This window comes from Apteryx rowi, unplaced genomic scaffold (genome assembly GCF_003343035.1).
Source record: "Apteryx rowi isolate R43461 unplaced genomic scaffold, aptRow1 scaffold_930, whole genome shotgun sequence".
Classification (NCBI taxonomy): Eukaryota; Metazoa; Chordata; class Aves; order Apterygiformes; family Apterygidae; genus Apteryx; species Apteryx rowi.
The window spans coordinates 31498-50524 of NW_020451239.1; the positions used below are offsets into that span (position 1 = coordinate 31498).

General features: G+C 36.1%; 1 protein-coding gene across 3 annotated transcripts in view; it reads left to right on the forward strand.

The window, feature by feature from the left end:
• LOC112978437 (CWF19-like protein 2) overlaps positions 1–19027 on the forward strand; it is an 83662-nt gene that overhangs the window by 29751 nt on the left and 34884 nt on the right. For all 3 annotated transcript variants that reach the window (XM_026091960.1, XM_026091959.1, XM_026091958.1), the window contains exons 7-8: positions 8808–8933; positions 10401–10538. In XM_026091960.1, the coding sequence (XP_025947745.1) occupies positions 8808–8933; positions 10401–10538 (264 nt within the window). The remainder of the gene's footprint in view (positions 1–8807; positions 8934–10400; positions 10539–19027) is intronic.

Sequence of the window (19027 nt, forward strand, 5' to 3'; positions counted from 1 at the left end):
GGTGGAGATTTGCAGACAACTCTCAGCTTGTGCAGTATGCAACTTTTTGTTGGCTAAATAAAAAAAAGTTCATGTTTTTTTTTCCAGCTCTGTTAGCTCCCTATCCTGCAATATACTGACTCTTAAAAAAATACATATTTTTCGTTAAATTATTAGCTATTAGCACTGAAAAACAGTTCCAATATAATAGAACCTGTCTCACATGATTGGCTTGCTTACCCTGTTCGTTCAGCTTCTCAAGAGGCTTCTCTGCAAATTAAACTGCACACCTGGTGGCAGAGCTTTTTCATTTTCTCCTGTTAAATTATGGAACAGACATCTTCTCTGGAGACTTAAAATCTTTTTCAAAACTTTGTTTTATTTATGTATTTAATTTAAAGCATTTATCATTTGAAAACAGACTTGTCCGCTTAGTTATCTTCAGTTGTGTTAATTGCTGTATAGCATTCTGTAGGTTTGTTGAGAATTACTGAGTACTGTGCCTGTTTAATCAGTTTGAATTAGAAATCCACGTTCCTTCTTTAATGACAACAAACAATTGCACTCTAGTTTGAGAGGTTCACACAGTCGTTGTTTTAGAATATAAATTATGCTATGTAGCAGTCATCACAACAAGACCACAATTCGGGGTGGGGTTTGAGCCTTTTCTATAGTTCCAGTTTTAATATTTAATGATAGGTATAATATTTAATATAATCTAGTGTAATAATATTTAAGATAATTTGTTTGGTCTGTATTGTAATTATATATAATTACATGGAATTATCTAATAATTATCTAATAATAAATATACATTAACACATTAATATTTTAAATGACTTTATTGTATGTTAATTATTGTATGGTATTATTTAGTATGTTTTATATTTAATACTTATTTAATAAAAGAAGTAATTCATTCAAAAACTTGAGGTTTAAAGTAAGCTTTGTAGGTTTTTTGAAGGCGATGCCTGCCACTATGTGAAGAAATAAATATACTCTTAGATATTTAAGCACAAGTTAAAACAAAAGCCCACCTACTGGCATTCAGTGATTTGGAAATACTTTATTCAATAGCAGGAAGTGGCATTCAGACCATTTTGTTTAGCAGCTACACATGGACACATCTTCACAAACTTGTCTAATTTTTAGAACTCACTTATTTTCTTGGTATCTGTAATGTCTTACAGGAATGAGTGCCACTTTCATATCTCCTTCAGCTGTTTCTACTCCAAGCTGAAGAAGCCTAAACTGTTTAGTTTCTCCTTGTATGGAAGCTGTTCTGTATTTCTGACTATCCTCATTATCCTTTCCTTTTAACTTCACCTTACGTTTTACTATCCAGTCAATCAGCCCTGTGAAATCTTTCTGCAAGTCCTTGCAGTCTGCTGTGGTTTTGATTGTCCTGAATAACAGGTATCATCACCAAACTTCGTCACCTTATCAGAATAAGGTACCATTTATAAATATATTAAACAGTGGAAACCCTAATACAGATCATTGTGAAGCTTTGCTTTTAAGTAACTTCCTTTGAGAAAGTTGATTATTTATTCGTATCCTTTGTTAGCCAAGTAGTAATCAAAGAAGGAAACTTCCCTTTTGTTTCTAGAGCAGTTTTCCATATCTTTACTGTTTTTTTTTTTTTTTAAAGTAGACTGTATCAGTTAGATTAGTATCTACATGCCTTTGAATCCTAATGCTTTTGTGCATCATGCCATCTCTCTACAAAGACTCTTCCCAGTATACCACACTTACCAGGTGTATAAGAATTCTGTTCTTTATTATGATTGCATGAATTTGCCTATTACAAATGTTAGATGTATTGCCCTGTAATTACCACAAGTAGCCTCTGGCACATTTTAAAGATTTATGTTGTACTTGCCACCCTCTATTATTTTTGCGCTGAGGACTATAAAAGTAATATAATGCATGCTGAACAATGTAAAGGAAGTTATATATTGGAATTGTTTTTCTGGAACTGTAGCAAAATCCCTCTCTTTGTGGCAGCTTGTTTGAAAACCTCTTTTAGTGACTCTTCAGTTTGAAGATGATTCCTAAGCTTTATTCCCTGCTTAAAAAAAAAAAAAGTTGAATGTTAAAGTTGAAAGTTAAAAGTTGAAAGTTAAATTCAGACTGCAAATAATTCATTTTTATTTTTCAAATGTTGTCCTTTGATACTGCTTTTACCACCTGATCATCTCTTATTTTTCTGTCAGAAGACTTTCTGCTTCTGATGTGTTTGGAAAATATTGTTTTAGTATTTATCTTTGGTAAGATCCTCCTCAAAATAAACTTTTGCCATGCCTTGTTATGTTATTACACTTGACTTCCCAAGCTTATGCTGTTTTTTAATTCAATTCTGTTTAGACAGGATTTTGACTTCTGAAGGATGTCTTTATCTCTAATAACCTCTGTAATCTTCTGAGTAATTATGCTTGATTTATTTGAACCACTAGGTTTTCTTGGTTCATGGTATAAGTGTGCTCCTAGCCTGCAATATGACTTCACATTAGTCTTCATGCTGTTCATTATTATTTTACCCTTTTGTCTGCTCCTTTTCATTTCCTCTTGATGGACCACTTTTTTGCATTTTCTTTTTTTTTAAGTTTTTCTTTTTCCTGGAATATTAAATTTAAATGCATTATAGTCGCTGTCATGTGTCTTGTGTCAGGACTCTGTGAACTCTTCAGCATTAAAAAATTGCCCTGTCAACTTTGGGTTTTGGCTCAAAGAATTCAGTATTTATCATATCTAAACATTTGTCATCTGCATCATTCTGTATTGTGTAAATGGGAGCCTGCTGAAATCTCTCATTAGAAATTATTGCCCTACTGACTTAGATGTGTACAAAGAAATTAAAGACTATAGTCCTTTATAACTTCCTAGCCTTTTTTTGTTTGTTTCTAAAAAGACATGGGGATGATTCCGCATTCTTCTTAGGCAAATGGTAGTAGTGTTTTACAGTTCTTAATGTTAGAAAGGCCTTTCTGTTATCTAACTTGCATTTCTTCTGCAATTTAAACGTTTTTGTTTTCCTTTTATCCTGCATACACTTCGCTGTTTGCTAAAATATTTTGAGGTTTTGCAAACTGCAAGAATGTTTTTCCCTAATTTTCTCTGTTTCTTAAAAAAAAAATTTTTTTTTTTTTGTAGAATGACTTTTTCTAGGTCTCCAGTCCTTATTCTTCTTGCCCTTCTCCAGTTTTTGTCCAGTTAGTTTGCATCTTGTTGAACTGCAATGCGCTAAATGGGATATAAGGCCATCTGAAGTCTTATATGTATGTGGGAAGAACAGAAGTATTCCCATACAAGTCAGCTTATACTGGTATACATCTTGTGTATATGTTCCTGTGTGTGTGTGTGTGTGTGTGTATACTTTTTTTTTTTTTTCCCCACAAGCATAAGATTGGCTCTTACTCAGTTTGTGAACCACTCTGCATCTGCCAACATAGATAGAGAGGTGGATCACTACATTCATCTGGAGAAAAAGTCATATGTACAGAGCACTAACTTTTAAATAGCAGCTCAGTGTTTGGTGGTTGTTTTAGTTTTAAGGTATCACACTGCAAATATCCAAATTTTGCAATGTTATGCTCAGTTGTGAATTGCTTATTGCTAGCATATACAGACAACTTTGAAGGAACTCACAGGGCAACATTTATCAGGAAGCTGAGAAAGTGATTTATGAGGCAAAACTATTTTATTTTCTTTGACTTTTCCCCGCTTGCTTCAGCTGTTAAAATTGTTTTTACTATTTATCACAGTACTGAGCTTTGATTAGTCATAGGCTAAGCATTAGAATATTCGCAAATGTCTACCTATTTTTTCACATGTAGAAAAAAATGGCCAACACCCTAACAACTTCACTAGTTACCTCTTCATTATTCTATCCATAATATTCCATTTGCATCTATATCCCATTTAAAAGTGCAGCATACACGCTGCTCTTTTTTCCTCACAATGTATTCTTTCTCCATCCTGTTGCCCTTTGTCTTTGCTCGTCTAGCACTGATCATTTTATTGTTGTTGTTATGTCTTCAAAATAATAGTGCTTTTAGTGCCATACGGATAACTGTAGTTCTCACATCTGTCTGAAGAGCGCAGTGGTGGCGTATGAAGCGTAGTGCCCTTGCTCTGTTTGCCTCTGTCTCTAGCAAAGTTGGAACTTCAGTATATGGCAAGCGGGAGCTGGAGGCAGAGGGTCTTTTCATCCTCTTGCACTTAATCACCTCTTCTTCCCCTACTGCCTCCCAACAGAGAGAAATGCCTTCTGTTTTGAAGAAAATATCTGAGGCAGATACATAGCTGATCCTGGTAATAAGTGTAGAGTGTTTTAGGCAGAGTGCTTCTCTGACTATATTACATTGGGAGGGACAGATTGGTTAATGGTTGATGGAGCTGAGCCAACACTAGGCATCTTGGTTTGCTCTGCAAAATGAGAGTTGGTTTTTGGTGACACAAAAGAGCAGAAGTTTTGCTTAGCTATGTCGGAGTGGGGGGACGGGCCCGGAGTAACGACGGAGTCTCAATATGAGTATGGTCGTTCTCTCTTTATTGGAGCTTACACAAAGTATATATATCGACAAGCAATACGCATGCGCTAGCAATAGTTACATGATTGGTTACAGTTTCTGTCCACGCGCATAAAGCGGATATATGATTGGTGCAAGGTTGCTGTCYRYGCTCCRTCRACRTTTATGGAACCTAGTTCCGTCCAGACTTGTTTACCAGTTTTGTGRATACCTTCTTTTGTAGTGCTCAAGGCCGCTGCAAGGCTYGCTCGGCCGCTGCAAGGCTCCCTCGCCTTGGCCTGCATTCCTTCCCTTACCCTGAGAACGGGATTGCTCATCCCAATCAGATCATGCCCTCTCTCGCTTAACCATTCCTCCACATAGCTAGACACAGTTTTTTCTTCCATAACTTCTACCTTTGTGTGACTTTTCTTGAATAATGTAATTAAGCTATTGGAGCTAGCATGCTTTAATATCTACAGAATTTTCAGACTTTATTGGGGCTTTCCGGGACCAGCTTTCATTAGGCAAGGATGGCAGATGTAAAGCAGACACATCAGTTGTTTAGAAAATAGCTTCCAATTGAGATTAATAAAGTTATTTGTAAAACTTGACAAAGGCTGTCCTAATATCACCAAACTTAGTGATGTCCCCATTATTTGCTCTAATTTAATCAATTAACTTACCTAAATATCTTTTCCAGTGCAATCAAGAAGCTTACAGTCTTATATCTTTTTTTATCTTTTCAGAAAATTAAATACTTATTTTTCCTGTGAAGAATTTTTGCCTTTTCTCTTTCATATTTTTATAATCTGCTTCCCCCTCTTCTTTTATATAAATCTTTATTTAATTCTGAGAACAACCCTATTAAGTGGGAAAGTCCTGTTGTCTGTTTTGAAGGGAGTTGAGCTGACCTGGCTCTTGACGGGACATTCATCATACATAACTCAGCTGAAAAGGTAGTAACTTCTACTTCAAACAGGGAGCTAGTCAGTAGGAAGTAACTTCTTAAATTGCCAAAGCAATTTTTGCAGTTACAGTAGTTGGTGAAGGTATGAGAAGACTGGGTGCATAGAGTGAGTGAGGTGGGGCAGTACTTAGCACCATCGTCCTTTACCTTTAGGCAGCTCGCCACAGGCGTGTAAGCGTCAAACTTAAGTGCCTAAAAATGGGCTTTACAATATCTGTAGTCAAGTTTTTAAGCACTCATTTGAGAGGTGGATATATTGATTCTGCTCCCCTTTTGTATGAAGGACTGCAATCTGTGGGAGCGCCTTCATCACTGAGCTATTTGAAAATGCTTTGTTTTCGTACTTGCTGATACCTTCTGTCTGGCTTTAGTCCTCCGTGTCTTTTCTTCGCTCTTGCTGTACAGATATTTCAGCCTGCCCCCCCCCCCCCCCCCCCCCCAGCCAAACCTTGGCGGGTAGAGCAGTCCTGGGAGGTGGATTTGTAATCGTCTCTAGCTGCGTTGAAATTAAATCTCCTACACTGGGCTGAATGCTTTTCCTCCAGGATATTTTTTTTACAAAAGAATATGTTTTTCTGAATGAAAGTTGTGGCCACAGCTTTTTCATGAACTCAAAAGTGTTAGTGCTGGACATGAACTGAGCAAACCAGGGATTAAATTTAGAGATAAAGATGCATAGTCCAGGGACTTTGACTGTGTTTGATATGGAATAGATGTTAAACCATCCATCTCTGGTGAAATGAGAGCAGTTTTGGGCATGCTCTGAAGCATAACTATGTATGACCCTAGAACTCTACTGATAAAAACGTTGGTGCCCATGGGATTTTAGGTGCTGAAGGGCAAACTAGGAGTTTGGGGATTACGCTTTTCTGCCCAAACTAAAATGACGTCACTTGTAGGTAATTCCTAGAGCTGGGTGTTTGCTTCTGGCCTTGCAGTTCTGAAGAAACCTGCTATAAGGACTTGCAATATCTGGCAAAGTGTTCCCGTTGTACAAGGAAATTCTGGGGTCTCCTTTGTGTTTGTATGCATGACTGATTTTACTATCCATTCACCTGTCACTGACTGACCGAACTGAAGCCAGGCAACTGAGAGCTTGCTTCCTGGCTTCTGATCAAGAACAATACCACCAGTGGTTTTGATATTAACCTTCTGTCTACATCAGATGGTGGGGACCACTCTGTAAATTTCTTTCTTTCTGGTGCACAACATTTAATGTGTTCACAGCTCCTCCGGTTTTCCTCTTTGTAAGATAGTCTCAGAAGAAGTATCAAGTCATGGCTTGTGGGTTTTCTGGTGTTTTTTTTCCTTCAGCTGAAGCAGAGATTAGGAGGATAATGGAGAACGGACATGCACTTTTCTTTGATAGCCTCCCTATGTAAGTTGTGACATAGATCAAGTGATACCTCTTCAGATCAGTAGTAATCTGCCTCTCCAAGTCTGAGCTGAAAGTTAAAAAAACAAACAAACAAAACCAAAAAACCCCAGACATCCCAGAGTACCAATTTCAGGTCCTGTTTCCTACTAGTTTGTGACATGTTGCTTTGTGTACTGTAGTGTTGTAAAACAAGTTATGTTCCCAGTTCTAACAGAGACAATGAAAGGAAAAGGACGCTGCCTATTCTGAGTTTCCTTTTAGTCTTTTTATTAGTCTTTTTATTCAGTTTAAATAAAGGATATATTTCAGACAGAGGATTCAGTTGACTGACTGTGCTATTTCCTGATCAGGTAACTCCTGTTTGTAAGTTTTGAACTTGTACACCACCTATAATAGGCATATAAGAGACAAATTAAAAGGAAATGCACAAAGTTATCTTTTTCCTGCTTAGAGGTCATGGAGAGGTCTCCATGCTCTGTCAGGTAATAATAATTATGAAATAGCTGGCAAGATTATGCACCTATCTCTGTTTGCCTCATTAAAGAGGGTAGTGTAGAACTTGCAGACCACAACAATTAGAGTAAACAAACTTTTTACTGAGAATAAAAGGTTCCTTGCTGATACCTGATGATCACAAGGAAAGCAAAGGCAGTGTAGAGACTTGAAAAGCTGTACAGGGGATTTTGCATCCATTTTAAATTAGGAGTTGTGTTATGCTCTACATAAACAAGATATGAAATCTGCTTAAAGACTGTTTTGTATCTGTAACTGTTAAATATTGAAAAAATTATAGAGTAGAAAATTGCTATAAAGCTGTTAACTGATAATACAAAGGATGTTCGTCTGAACATGCATTTACAAGAAAATCATCTTTGTGTAGTGATATGGAGGAAGAAAAACGTGTTTTTTTTGTTGTTGTTGTTTGTTTTTTTTAAGTATTTGACAGAGCTTAAAATTTCACTCAGCCATAATGTTCCAAGGCCAAATGATACTGATTTTTTTTTTTTTTAAATCTGTCTTCAGTGTGGTTGTTCAGCTTGCATTCACCACTATCCATAGCTCTTCTGGCATACTGACATTAATGATAACAAGAGGAAGCTTGATTTAATTGGCAGAAAAAGCATTTAGGCAACAACTTGCTGAAATATCTGAGTATCTGAAAAAAAAGGTCCTTGAAGCGATGGTCAACAGTATATATGGGCACATTTGAGAAGTTGGTTCTCTTTGTACACTAAAAGCTACATGCTTATACCAGTAAAAAATATTTGTTTCAGTATGTTTTCCTACTGTCTTCTGTCCAGAGCTCTGGGAGAATGAATTTTTTACTCTTGTTTCATTTGCCCCTTTCCCTATGTAATCTCACTAGTTTATGGCATAATTTGAAAATGATTTTTTGCAATTCTTCTGTGGGTAGTAAATTGGGGTAATAAATTGCACGTGCAAGATTAAGTGTAGCATTTTGGCCTGTAGATTTTTTCATTACTTTGTATAATATATAAGATGGAAAATACAATCCTACATACATCTCTTGGTTTTGTGAGGTTAGTAAGCTTGGAGGAAAAATGTAGCTTTACTCTTAAGCTAAGCAAACTTCTCTGTGTGCTGTATATAAATTCAGTATTATCTACTGAAGTATTCAGACGCATTATATTTCTTGTGGGGATGAGGCATTATGAGAAAGAAATAAAGAATACAAACTTGGTTCTTTTTGGAAAGTGTTTCTTTACCCTGGATTTTACTAGCTGGATGTATTTTCGATATTTCTTATTTTCTGAATGTGGAAAAGAGGAACTCCTAAAGTAAAGTAAACTATTACTACCTGCTTTGAATTATAATGAACATGCAGCATGTAAAGGATCTGTGATTTAAGTAATTAGGATTTCAGATGTTTATTTGGTGTGGGATTAGGTGTTTCTTTGATTTTTGTCTGTATCATGTTCTTAAAACTCTGTCTTAAAACCTGATATAGGTTTCAAGCCTTCGGGAAGATGAACAAGTGACCCTTGTCAGAACAGATCAAACTGGAAGGGCATGGCCTGTGACAGCACCAACTGAACCACTGGAGCCAAAAGGAGGAAGAAAGAAGCGACAGATGGTAAGTTTTACAAATGTGAGTGAGTATAATTCTTAAATGATTTTATAGATTTACTTTTATGATGCCATAATTAATGTGTCTTATAAGAATGTCAGTAGGTTCCCTTCAGATGATGATTGTAATTAAGTGTTAGAGGACATATTTATTAAGCACATATTACATTTATTTTCAGACTTTTGTTTCCCTAGAGACCACTTTAGGGCTTACTTAAATGTGCGTTCAAAGAATATGAGTCTTTTTCAAATGACCATAATCTCTTAGGTAAATAGTTTATATTTGGTAAAGCCTGTAAATAATGAACATTAGCAGAGCTGAATATTTGCAAAATAAGAAAGTTTTTTATTGAGATAGTCAGGTCTCAGAAGTTACTTCTTTTATTTTCTCCTGATCAAAAATAATAGTGATAATGCTAAAAATTATCATTTAATCTTTACAGCAAAGTGATAATGTGTTGGTCTCCATATATTCTAGGAGCAGGTCTGTGGTCACTATATGACGTGTTGGTTGGGTGTGTTTGTGTGTGGCTTGCTGTCTTTAGCTTGTGCTTGTCGCAAATAAGATTTTATCTTAATGCATTTGAAAAATATCTTGTTCTGGGGGGACAAGGGACAAGCAAGGAGGCTGGATGAGCATTTTACTTTTAGCATATTTGCTTGCCACAGAAAGTACATAAACTAATATTTTGAACTTCTTGGGGCAATAGGAGCTGAGCAGAACTCATATTTCTAGCAAGTATGTTCTTGATTAGTAGGGCAGATCAGTTTGTAATATTGCCATGGAGGAATGAAAGGGACAAGAGATAAGAAATTTGTTTGTCATCCTCCTGTTGTTTCTATTTTGGAAAAATGTTGTTTCTGTTATATTAATGACCACTTTCCATATGCTCCTTCAGTATTTAGTTGTAGTGCTGTCCTGAAGGATAAACTCTGTTCTCTTGTGTACTCTATCTAAGATGGCAGGGTATCAACTTTATACAAGTTTTCATTAGTATCTGTGGTTACTTTTTTTCTGGCTTAGCTGTCATGAGTACCTTGGGAATTCAAAAAATTTTGTAAATAATGGCTCTTTTTGGAATGTTCCATCTGTGTGAACTGATTCACTGTTTCAGTGAATTGCTGTATTTCTTTCCTATGTAGTAATATTATAGCTCTGATAGTCTAATGATGTAAGGGATATAGTGATGGTGGGGAGAGCTAATATTTTTATTTAAACTTACTGATATAATCAGAGAAAGTGGAAGTATGTTCCTTTCCTTAGGTCAGATGAAGCAACAAGCCCAACTGTTTCAGGCTTAGCTTAGTGCTTAGCTTAGTTCTTGTGGCTTGTTTTTTTTTTGTTTTTGTTTTTTTGTTTTTTGTTTTGTTTGTTTGTTTGTTTTTTTAGACATGTTGAAATTATCAAGATCTGAATTTCATACTTGATCTGTCTCAACAGGTTACTATTCACTTTCAATCTGTTCCTTTCCAGGTCACTACTCATATAGATAAAGAAAGAGTCAGATATTTTCAGGATGATGATCGTATGAGCCTGAAGGATTTAGTCAAAAATGAGAAGATGAGAACAGCAGAGGATCAAAACACACTATTCATGCGTATGGCATCGAAGGTAAGGTGTGGTGTGTATGGCTTTTTATTAAGCATTTTATAATTAGAAATATCAGGGAGGACATGGAACCTCAGAACACTAGGTACTTTGCTTTTGGGTGAGAATTCTGATTAAATCTTGAATAAAATTGAGACTGTTCAGAGATGATCTTGGTAGATGTTCTCAAAGTGATGGAAACCTGCATGCTTGCAGGAAGTATGGTGCATTCAGTTCCTTCATAGAGTTGATTGTGCTAGTCCTCTGCCAGATTTTGACACTTTTGAGGTGAATGCTTATAGAGTGTGTTGTATGTTAGTAGGTTGCTAGTGCCCAACAAAGCATACTTTTCCCAAATTGTGATTAATAAGAGCAGCATTTTCTTTGTGTTTTAGAATTTCTCTCTTCCATCTCGTAGTTACTAGAATCAATGAGATTTGAAGTAAACTACCTGAAATTCCATCAAGGCATGCTGAGTAATGAGATAATTTATGCTCACAGCCCACACACAAATTTATACATTATGGTTCAATGATTGATTGCACCTGAAAGAGGGGCCAGCCCATAGACAGCATATTGCAGTGCAAAATGAACGACTAATTTCTGTCATCCAAACTGAGTAATGAAGGATGCTTTCTGTGCCTGTTATGGAAGTCTCTGACAGAGAGGTCTTTCAATAGCCAGGACATGTAGTGTCTCTAGCACGCTTCAAATTCTACTAAGTAACTGCTCCACTATTTTGTGCACCACTGAGCAGGTTTTGAAAATGCTTGTAAGCATGGAATTAGCTTCATCACATACAAAAAATTTTTTTTTCATTTATCTAGAAGACAGACAACATCCTGGAGAGTACCATAGAAGTGATGTTTTTTTAATCCTCCTTCAGGTGGTACCTGAAAAAAATCAGGAAAGCTGTGATAGTGTCCAGCAGAAAGTAGTTAACCTGACTCTATAGATCATCTGACAGGAAGCTCTTCTGGAGACATTATTAGAACATGAGAAAGCAGTGCTGTTTATGCATCTTCTCATTGAGGTTCTTCTGACAGAAGTTCTAATTCTTCTCTCTCACTGGCATACTCAAAAAATGAAGTCCTTGGGATCTGGTTAAATAAATACATGTCTTGCTGCCAGAGTAACACTGTCTGATTTCCTTCTCTATATGCCCCCTTCCAAAAAAAACCCAAACAAACAAACAAAGATCCGAACATAGAACTTTGCTTCAAAACTCATCTGACAGTGCAAACTCTAAACTATAGTTACCTAGCATGTCTGTCTGTAGCATGCAAACATTTACAAGTGAATGAAAATGTAAAGACACAATACAACTTTATACTATCCTCACCATAGGGTAATAAGCATAAGTACCTGATCAAAGTATAAATAGAGTATTTAAGAAAGCTAAGTGCAAATCAAAAGTAGTAATGAATTATTTGTGTTAATATTTACTATAAATGAGGTCAGAGAGATTCCTATGCATGGACTGTTATTTACAGGGAATAACTGATGAGCTGTTTCAAATTAACAGTGTCAGTAAAATGAGTTTTAGAACAAATTTATTAAAATCAGTCATTTTTAAAACAAACTTCAATTAAAGATGAGTAATAACAAATCATTAAAACCAAATGATCCTCACTTAGAGGTCTGAAAAGTCAGGTGTGACAGCTGAGCTATGAACTGCTGAGTGTAAGCTATTAATTTATTTATCCTTGGTCCTGAGGAATATAAGATGGCAAATATTGGAAATCTTTTAAAAGAAGCTAAAGGGCAGGAGTGAATGGTCAGTTTTTATTATAAAGAGTTTATGAGTGGGTTCCTCAGGAATCTCTTCTGTTCAAGACATTCATGAACAATCTGAAAGAAGGGATATTTTGTGAGCTGACATTTTGTTATTGTTATATAATTATTCAGGATAGTCAAAGCCGGAGGTCTCCATAAAGAATTTTAGAACCTGCAATACAAAGCTGGGATTTTTCTAACCTCATGAACCTTGTATCTGAACTGATTCTTGAAATTTACTTTATGCATTTGAATGGTGCGAGTCATCTGTCCTGTTTTGAATGTCTGCTGAAAGACTGTGATGGCTATAAAAGGAATTAAGATGACTAGCTCAGACATGGGAGGTAATGCTATAGTTACCTAAAATTAGGAGGAGGAGTTCCCGCCATAGGCATCTGGTCAATCCATGATGAATCCTTACCTTGAATGTTACTTCAGCTCAAGGATCCACCTGCAGAGCTGTGCAGAGGAGGATGGTCAGAGGCATAGAATGGTAGCTCTTTGAAGAAAATCTAAAGTTTCTTCAGCCTGGGGAAAAAAAGGCAACTGATAGAATAGAAATCCCAATTATCATAAAATTTTAATGGAAAACAATTTTTGTTTTTCATAATATTGTGGTGAAATGATCATTGAGCAGAATTTAACATGAAGAAAAAGAAACGACCTTTTTTTTTTTTCTCCCCCAAAAAAGTACAAAGGGAGAGTGTAGAACTTATGCTGTAGAGCACAAGATGCTGTGAAGACTAGAATTGTGAACAGGAGGAAAAGGGATACAGCAACTTTGTAAAGTATAATTTAATTGGTGATCGTTAAATACAGAGATCTAGATACAATTTTGGCTCAGGATTTCCCCAGTGAATTGCGGAGGGCTGCAAGTATGTAGCAGTAGCGTCACTTCTAGGTGCTCTGGTTATTATACTTTTCCCCATACGTATTAGTTACTGTTGGAGAGAAGTTTTTGCTCTGACACAGTGTGACCATTTTATGTTGCAAAATCAGAGTTTAGTATGCTTTATTCAAGGTCTTTTTTTAAGGATAAAATTTCTTTAATAAGCTTTGGGTCAGATGCTATGTGCTGTGGGTTTTTTTTTTTTTTTTTTGCTACTAGATGGAGATTAGAACAGGTTTCTTGAAAACATAGCTCATTCTTGACAAAATATTTTGAGCCCTATTATTTATTAATTAGATAAGTGTGCTGGAGCATATGCTCAAAAGTAGATGTTTGTTCTCTTCTTTTGTGTGTATAAAGAATCTGTTGGAATGAAATTTTAGTTGTCGAAATTTTAATTCATAATGCCAAAGTCCTCCAGGCTTATGCAGTCTCATATTTAGTTTTTGAAGATATTTTTGTTTGATTTTCATAAAAAGAAGCATCATAGATGCCAATTCTTCTCCTCTGTTAAATCTGAAATGCTGGTAGTTTCCACACAGGTGATACCCCATTCTTCTTGTTACCACAAAATGTGATGGTTTTCCTCATAAAGATGGTGATTTCTTTTCTTTGACCGTAAATTAAGGAACTTGTCCCTTGGCATCCTGAGTTTTCCATGTCTTTAGGTAGAATGTGTTCTTGTTCACAGCATTACAAGGTTAGTGTTAGTGCTAACATGTTGGCAGTAGTCTGAAAAAATCTTGCAAGTGCATTCAGCACAGTGTTTTTATGTCCAGTAGGAATTTTAGCAGCCATACCTCTTTCTAGTTTTAGTTTGTTTTGCGGATGAGTGAGGAGTGATGAACTTCACTCGTAAGAGAGAAGCAGCAATATGTTTTATAGAGGTAAGATAGCGATTTAATAAAATTCCATCGTAAATAAGACAGTGATTTAACAAGGGTCGATGGCAAGGTTCACTCAGTTATTTACTGTGTGGAGGGCAGGGTCAGATGAAAGTGTCAAGGAGACCCTCCCATTGAGTCACAAGGTTCAGAGTGGACCCCCTTGCTTTCCAAACGCCTTCTCAGAGGAGCCTGGGTGCGGCTGGTCCAATCTTAGTCCCAGACTTGGTCAATGGTTTGTGTCTAAAGGATTATGTGCACAATCTATCAGAGATGTAATTTAGCAAAGTTTGCAAAGTTTCAGCATGCTATTAGTCACTTACCAAGGATCTGTTATGGGTAAGGAATCTCTCAACCTCAAGGAGTAACCTTGAGAGGTGTCCATGCTCAAGAGGAGGTTCTGCAGTGCAGCCCACTGCCATGCAGGAGAGCTCCATGGGCTCTGGGCTGCCCCCTATTTATGGGGTAAGATGATTGACTCATAGTCATATTTGCATACTAGATGGATTTTAGTTGGCACAAGCTCAGTTAGCCCTTGCCTATGTGCTGTTTACAGGGAGGTCAGGTTGGGGGAGGCAAGAGCACATCAGGGCGGGAAGGAGCGCACCGTCACAGTTTGATAACATAGTACAGGGATTTGACACTCACCAATTACTTTCTCTTTGTGCCTTCATTTGAGATGTGAAAAACATATCCACAAAAATGAGTCTGTCGTTTTTCAGAAGAGCAGTAGGAGGAAACTGCTGGAAGTCTATAAATGATATCCTACCTAGGATGAGAGAAGACCTCTCTCAAATTTGGTCGAGTGATTTCATTCATCTTATTAATCTGAACCACTTTTGTTGAGTGGGTATGATTTCTTAGGTGTGGCTGTTGGTATAGAAGAAGCTATCCATTGCAAAGAAGACAATTGCTTTTAAAAAATGAAAGGTAGGGTGTTTTTATATGACGGCCTTCCTATAAAGATCTCTACTGCGCGATCGCTTCTCATTACAATGTTTTTTTGTAAGTTCTAACATCAAGTCCGATACCAACGTGATTTTCAGGAAAACAGCTGTTTCCTGTTTCAGGAAAATGGCTCCATCCTTAGGTTAGTTGGATGCCTCTTTTTGTCTGTGTGGAAAACCAACCAAGAATTGTTTGAATTAACAAAAAGCAATTTGGTAATTTGTCTGTTGCCTTTGTTAGCTGGCTAAACTTAATAACTTAAAATTGCTGGCTGTTCAGTCAAGGAAGAAGAAAAGCTAAACTACAAACTTAGAGCCTCCACTACCATAATATAGCCAAGTGTACCTGTGTGGTGTGTNTTTTAATTTAGGGCTTTTAGTTTATAATCAGGTTGTACTTTTCCATGTTGTCTCCATCTTGTTCAGTCGACTGGATGTTCAGTGTTTGGCAGCAAGATGGCTGTACAGTCCTTAAAACTATTTGGTGCAGTGTTGATTGCCCGTATTGCCTACTTTATTCCAATGCGAGTTTACCAAAGTGAACTAAAGGGCCTGAACTCTCCCTGTCACCATCACCATTGTCTTGTGCAGCATGTTCACTTCTACTGACGTGACATGGTAGTCATGCCAGCGGTGTAAATGCCCATTCAGTTGTGGCTATGACCATTCTTGGTTACTGCCAAGCATTTAGACCCTATCCAGAATACAAAGCTATTATTCCCCTCATGGATTTTCCCAGTGTTTCCATCACTTTAGCAGACTGTGTCACAGTTAGAAAATTTCAACCACGTGGCTGTTGTGGCGCAAGAAGGAATGTTATCCCCATACTATCGCAGGTGGGACCTGAGTGAGGGAGAGATGAGACCAGCACATTGTTCTGCTTTTGCACTGCTGAGTGCTCTGCTTGAGATAAATGTTACTTTCACAATGCTTAGTGATTTAATGGTATTTCAAATGATATGCAGGCTAATTATTGTGCATCTTTGAAGATAATGATATAACTGCAGTTTTGTAAATGGAGATGGGGATGCTGAAATATAATAGGGATTTTGAAATAAAAAAGGTGTCATTTATAAAAGGACTTGCCTTCTTAAATGGGACTTGGAAGGAATGTCAGTACCTGGACCTGAAAACACTATCTGTGAAACCTCTATCTAATCCCATGGGCAACTGAAGGTCTGTATGTCCTTATCTCACGCCTGACTCCTAGTCAGATTCACAGACTAAACATTTTTGTAGCCATGTTCCTGCCAGAAAGTCTGAGATGTGGTGTTGAAGTCATGCTTGTCCTCTTAAGTCTTGTCCCCACCCATGAAGTTTCCTTTCTTAGGAACTCTGAGATCTGATGGGGGAAATACCATCTCCTCATTATTTGTTTGTCAGCTGAGCGTATGTTTTAAACATAGGTCAAAGTGAACTCTGATTTACCAGTTTCCATTTGCCCATTCCTCTTTGCTAGATGTGATTCTAATACAATCCTGTTGTATTTGAGGATTTTCTGTCCTCTTACTCTTTGGCTTTTGTTCACAACAGGTTGATGTGAACTCAGTTATCTCAAATAGTTCAAAAAAAGCCTCTGCAACAGCTGTCCTGTGAATGCTACCCATTATGTCAAATTTATGAACATCTTGAAAAAGCCTAAAATGTTTCATTTGCAGTGGTGAAAAAAAATCTTTTTTTAAACAAAAATAAAGAACTAAAACACCAATCTTTTTGTTAGATGGAAAGAACAGGCCTTAAAAAATCTGATTCATATTTTTTTTCTTTGATGTCTAAAGAAAAAACTGTTTGAAATAACAATATGTCTAGTTTTTACTTTCTTCTGCTTGGAAAGCAGATTGGATTCACACTGCTAAGAAGCCTGACTTCACAGGATACAAAAAAAAACCAAAAAAAACCCCCCACAAAATATTTGAAAACTGATTTTTTTGCCAGATTTATAGTACAAAGTACATGTGAAGAGTTAAATTTTCACTGCTGTTTCAAATAACCTGTCTTTAGTTCCTTCTGCCTTTGACTGTTAGGAGTAGTCCGACTTTCCCAAATCCACTCTGGTATAACTTATGTAATCCTTTCATTTAAATCAACAGATGCTTGTGGTGTATGTAAGAAACCAATTTCCAGAACATTGCCTCAGTAGATATTACCTTTTATTTGTATGCAAGAATTCTGTTAAGGCAATTTTTTTGGATTAAATTTCGCTAAAAGAAAGTGAGGATGAGACAGGTTAATTTTAGGGATGTTCATCAGACCATTTCAGTTGTAGTTATAAAGTCATTTTATTTAAAACTCTTTATAGTGATCTCTAACATGAATCTAAGCATTTAAGACTTTTTTTTTTAAAAGTACAAGACTATACTGTTAATGTTGACCTTTGTTTATGGATTTAGTAAAGAAGTGTGCTGGTATTATAGATTTGCAAAAAAAAGAAATTTGCATATTGCCTTTCCTTGGTTCTGAAGTCTGTAAATGGAAAAGTGCTTTCAGCCTTACCATTTTTACTTGCTGTGCAAACTTGCCTGTTGCACATCTTTGTATTTCCATCACCATAAAACAAAATCATAGTCTACAAACACTTTAAAAGCTAGACTATAAAAATAGAGAACACTGTTGCTGTTACTATTGTATAATAAACCTATTTCTTCAGCTCACATGCTGAAGCCCTAGTGGCACAATATTTAATAGACATGATAATACTCTTAAAAAGCTCTTGTGCACTGTTGCTTTTTACATTTTTTTCTTAAAGATCTAAATATGTGCATGGTCTGCTGTAAAAAAAATTCAAAAAAGATGCAAAGATTTTAACACCTTGCTCTGCTCTCCACTACAATTCAGTGCAATAAACAACTTCCTATGTATATTGTAGGGAAACAAAGTAAAAACTGTTCTTATATGTGGAAACAAATCAACAGCAGTAAAAGCTAGGTTAGGAAAGAAAATGTTGAAAAAGGGGAACTGTGTGGATGCAGCCTACATTTAAATGACTGTGTAAGCATTTGCCATTCTTTATGAATTGTGTTAAAATTACAACATACGTTGTAAATGAAGACTTTTGGAGAACTGCCTTTTTTATGCGTTAAAGTCATGGCCAGAGATAATTGTAAAGTTAAATGCTAATCATTTCCACTTTTAAAAGCAGAATTTTGTGGTTAAAAGATATTTTGTGTTTGGTTTATATTCTATTTCATTGACTTGCATATAAAGTTTTATCTGTCCTAGTAACTAATTATAGCAGAACATACAGTTTTTGTTTAAAATAACTAAAACAAGGAGTCATAATCCCTATATTGAACAGTACTCTGTTGTTGGTTATTTCTTGCTCGACCTCTGCTACCCCAAGGCAGACCTGCACTACCTTCCTCATAAACATTATTTGTAATGTTTTCCTGTCGGTGGCATTGACAGGCTGTTAAAATCCTTTAGTACTATTATGGTATGTTTAGCACATTATTTATTTCACTGGGAGATATGTTTGGAAAATGCTACCCAGGTGTTGAATTAAACATACAAATGTATATGTCTCTGGCTGTAGAGAGATTGGACTTGTAATAACAAAATTAACATAAAGTTTTGTCAGTAATTTGACTTAGGCAAATGCTATTTGAGAATAGAAAGACTGTTTTCTAAAGTGATTTTTGTCTTGAACAATAGGTGCTAAATGCTGACTAAATTTAAATGTAATGAGATGTATTCATATGTCACTCAGGTTTACATTCTAAAATAATAGCTTATTCATCTTTTATGCGGCTTCCCAAAATATGAGTACAACATTCCACAAATATTAACTCTGTCATTTAAAATTGAAGACGTCAGTGTTGCCATGACAATTTAAAATCAAACTGATGCATTTTATACAATCTATAGACTTTTCTCACAAATTTTCCAAGCAGATGCACTTTTATTAACCTATATGGAAGTAACTTTAAATAAGATTGTGTTAGAAAACAGGAAAAGTGAAAGTTCAATAGTTGCATACAAAATAGAACAAGAAAATCAATATGTAGAATATGTATACAA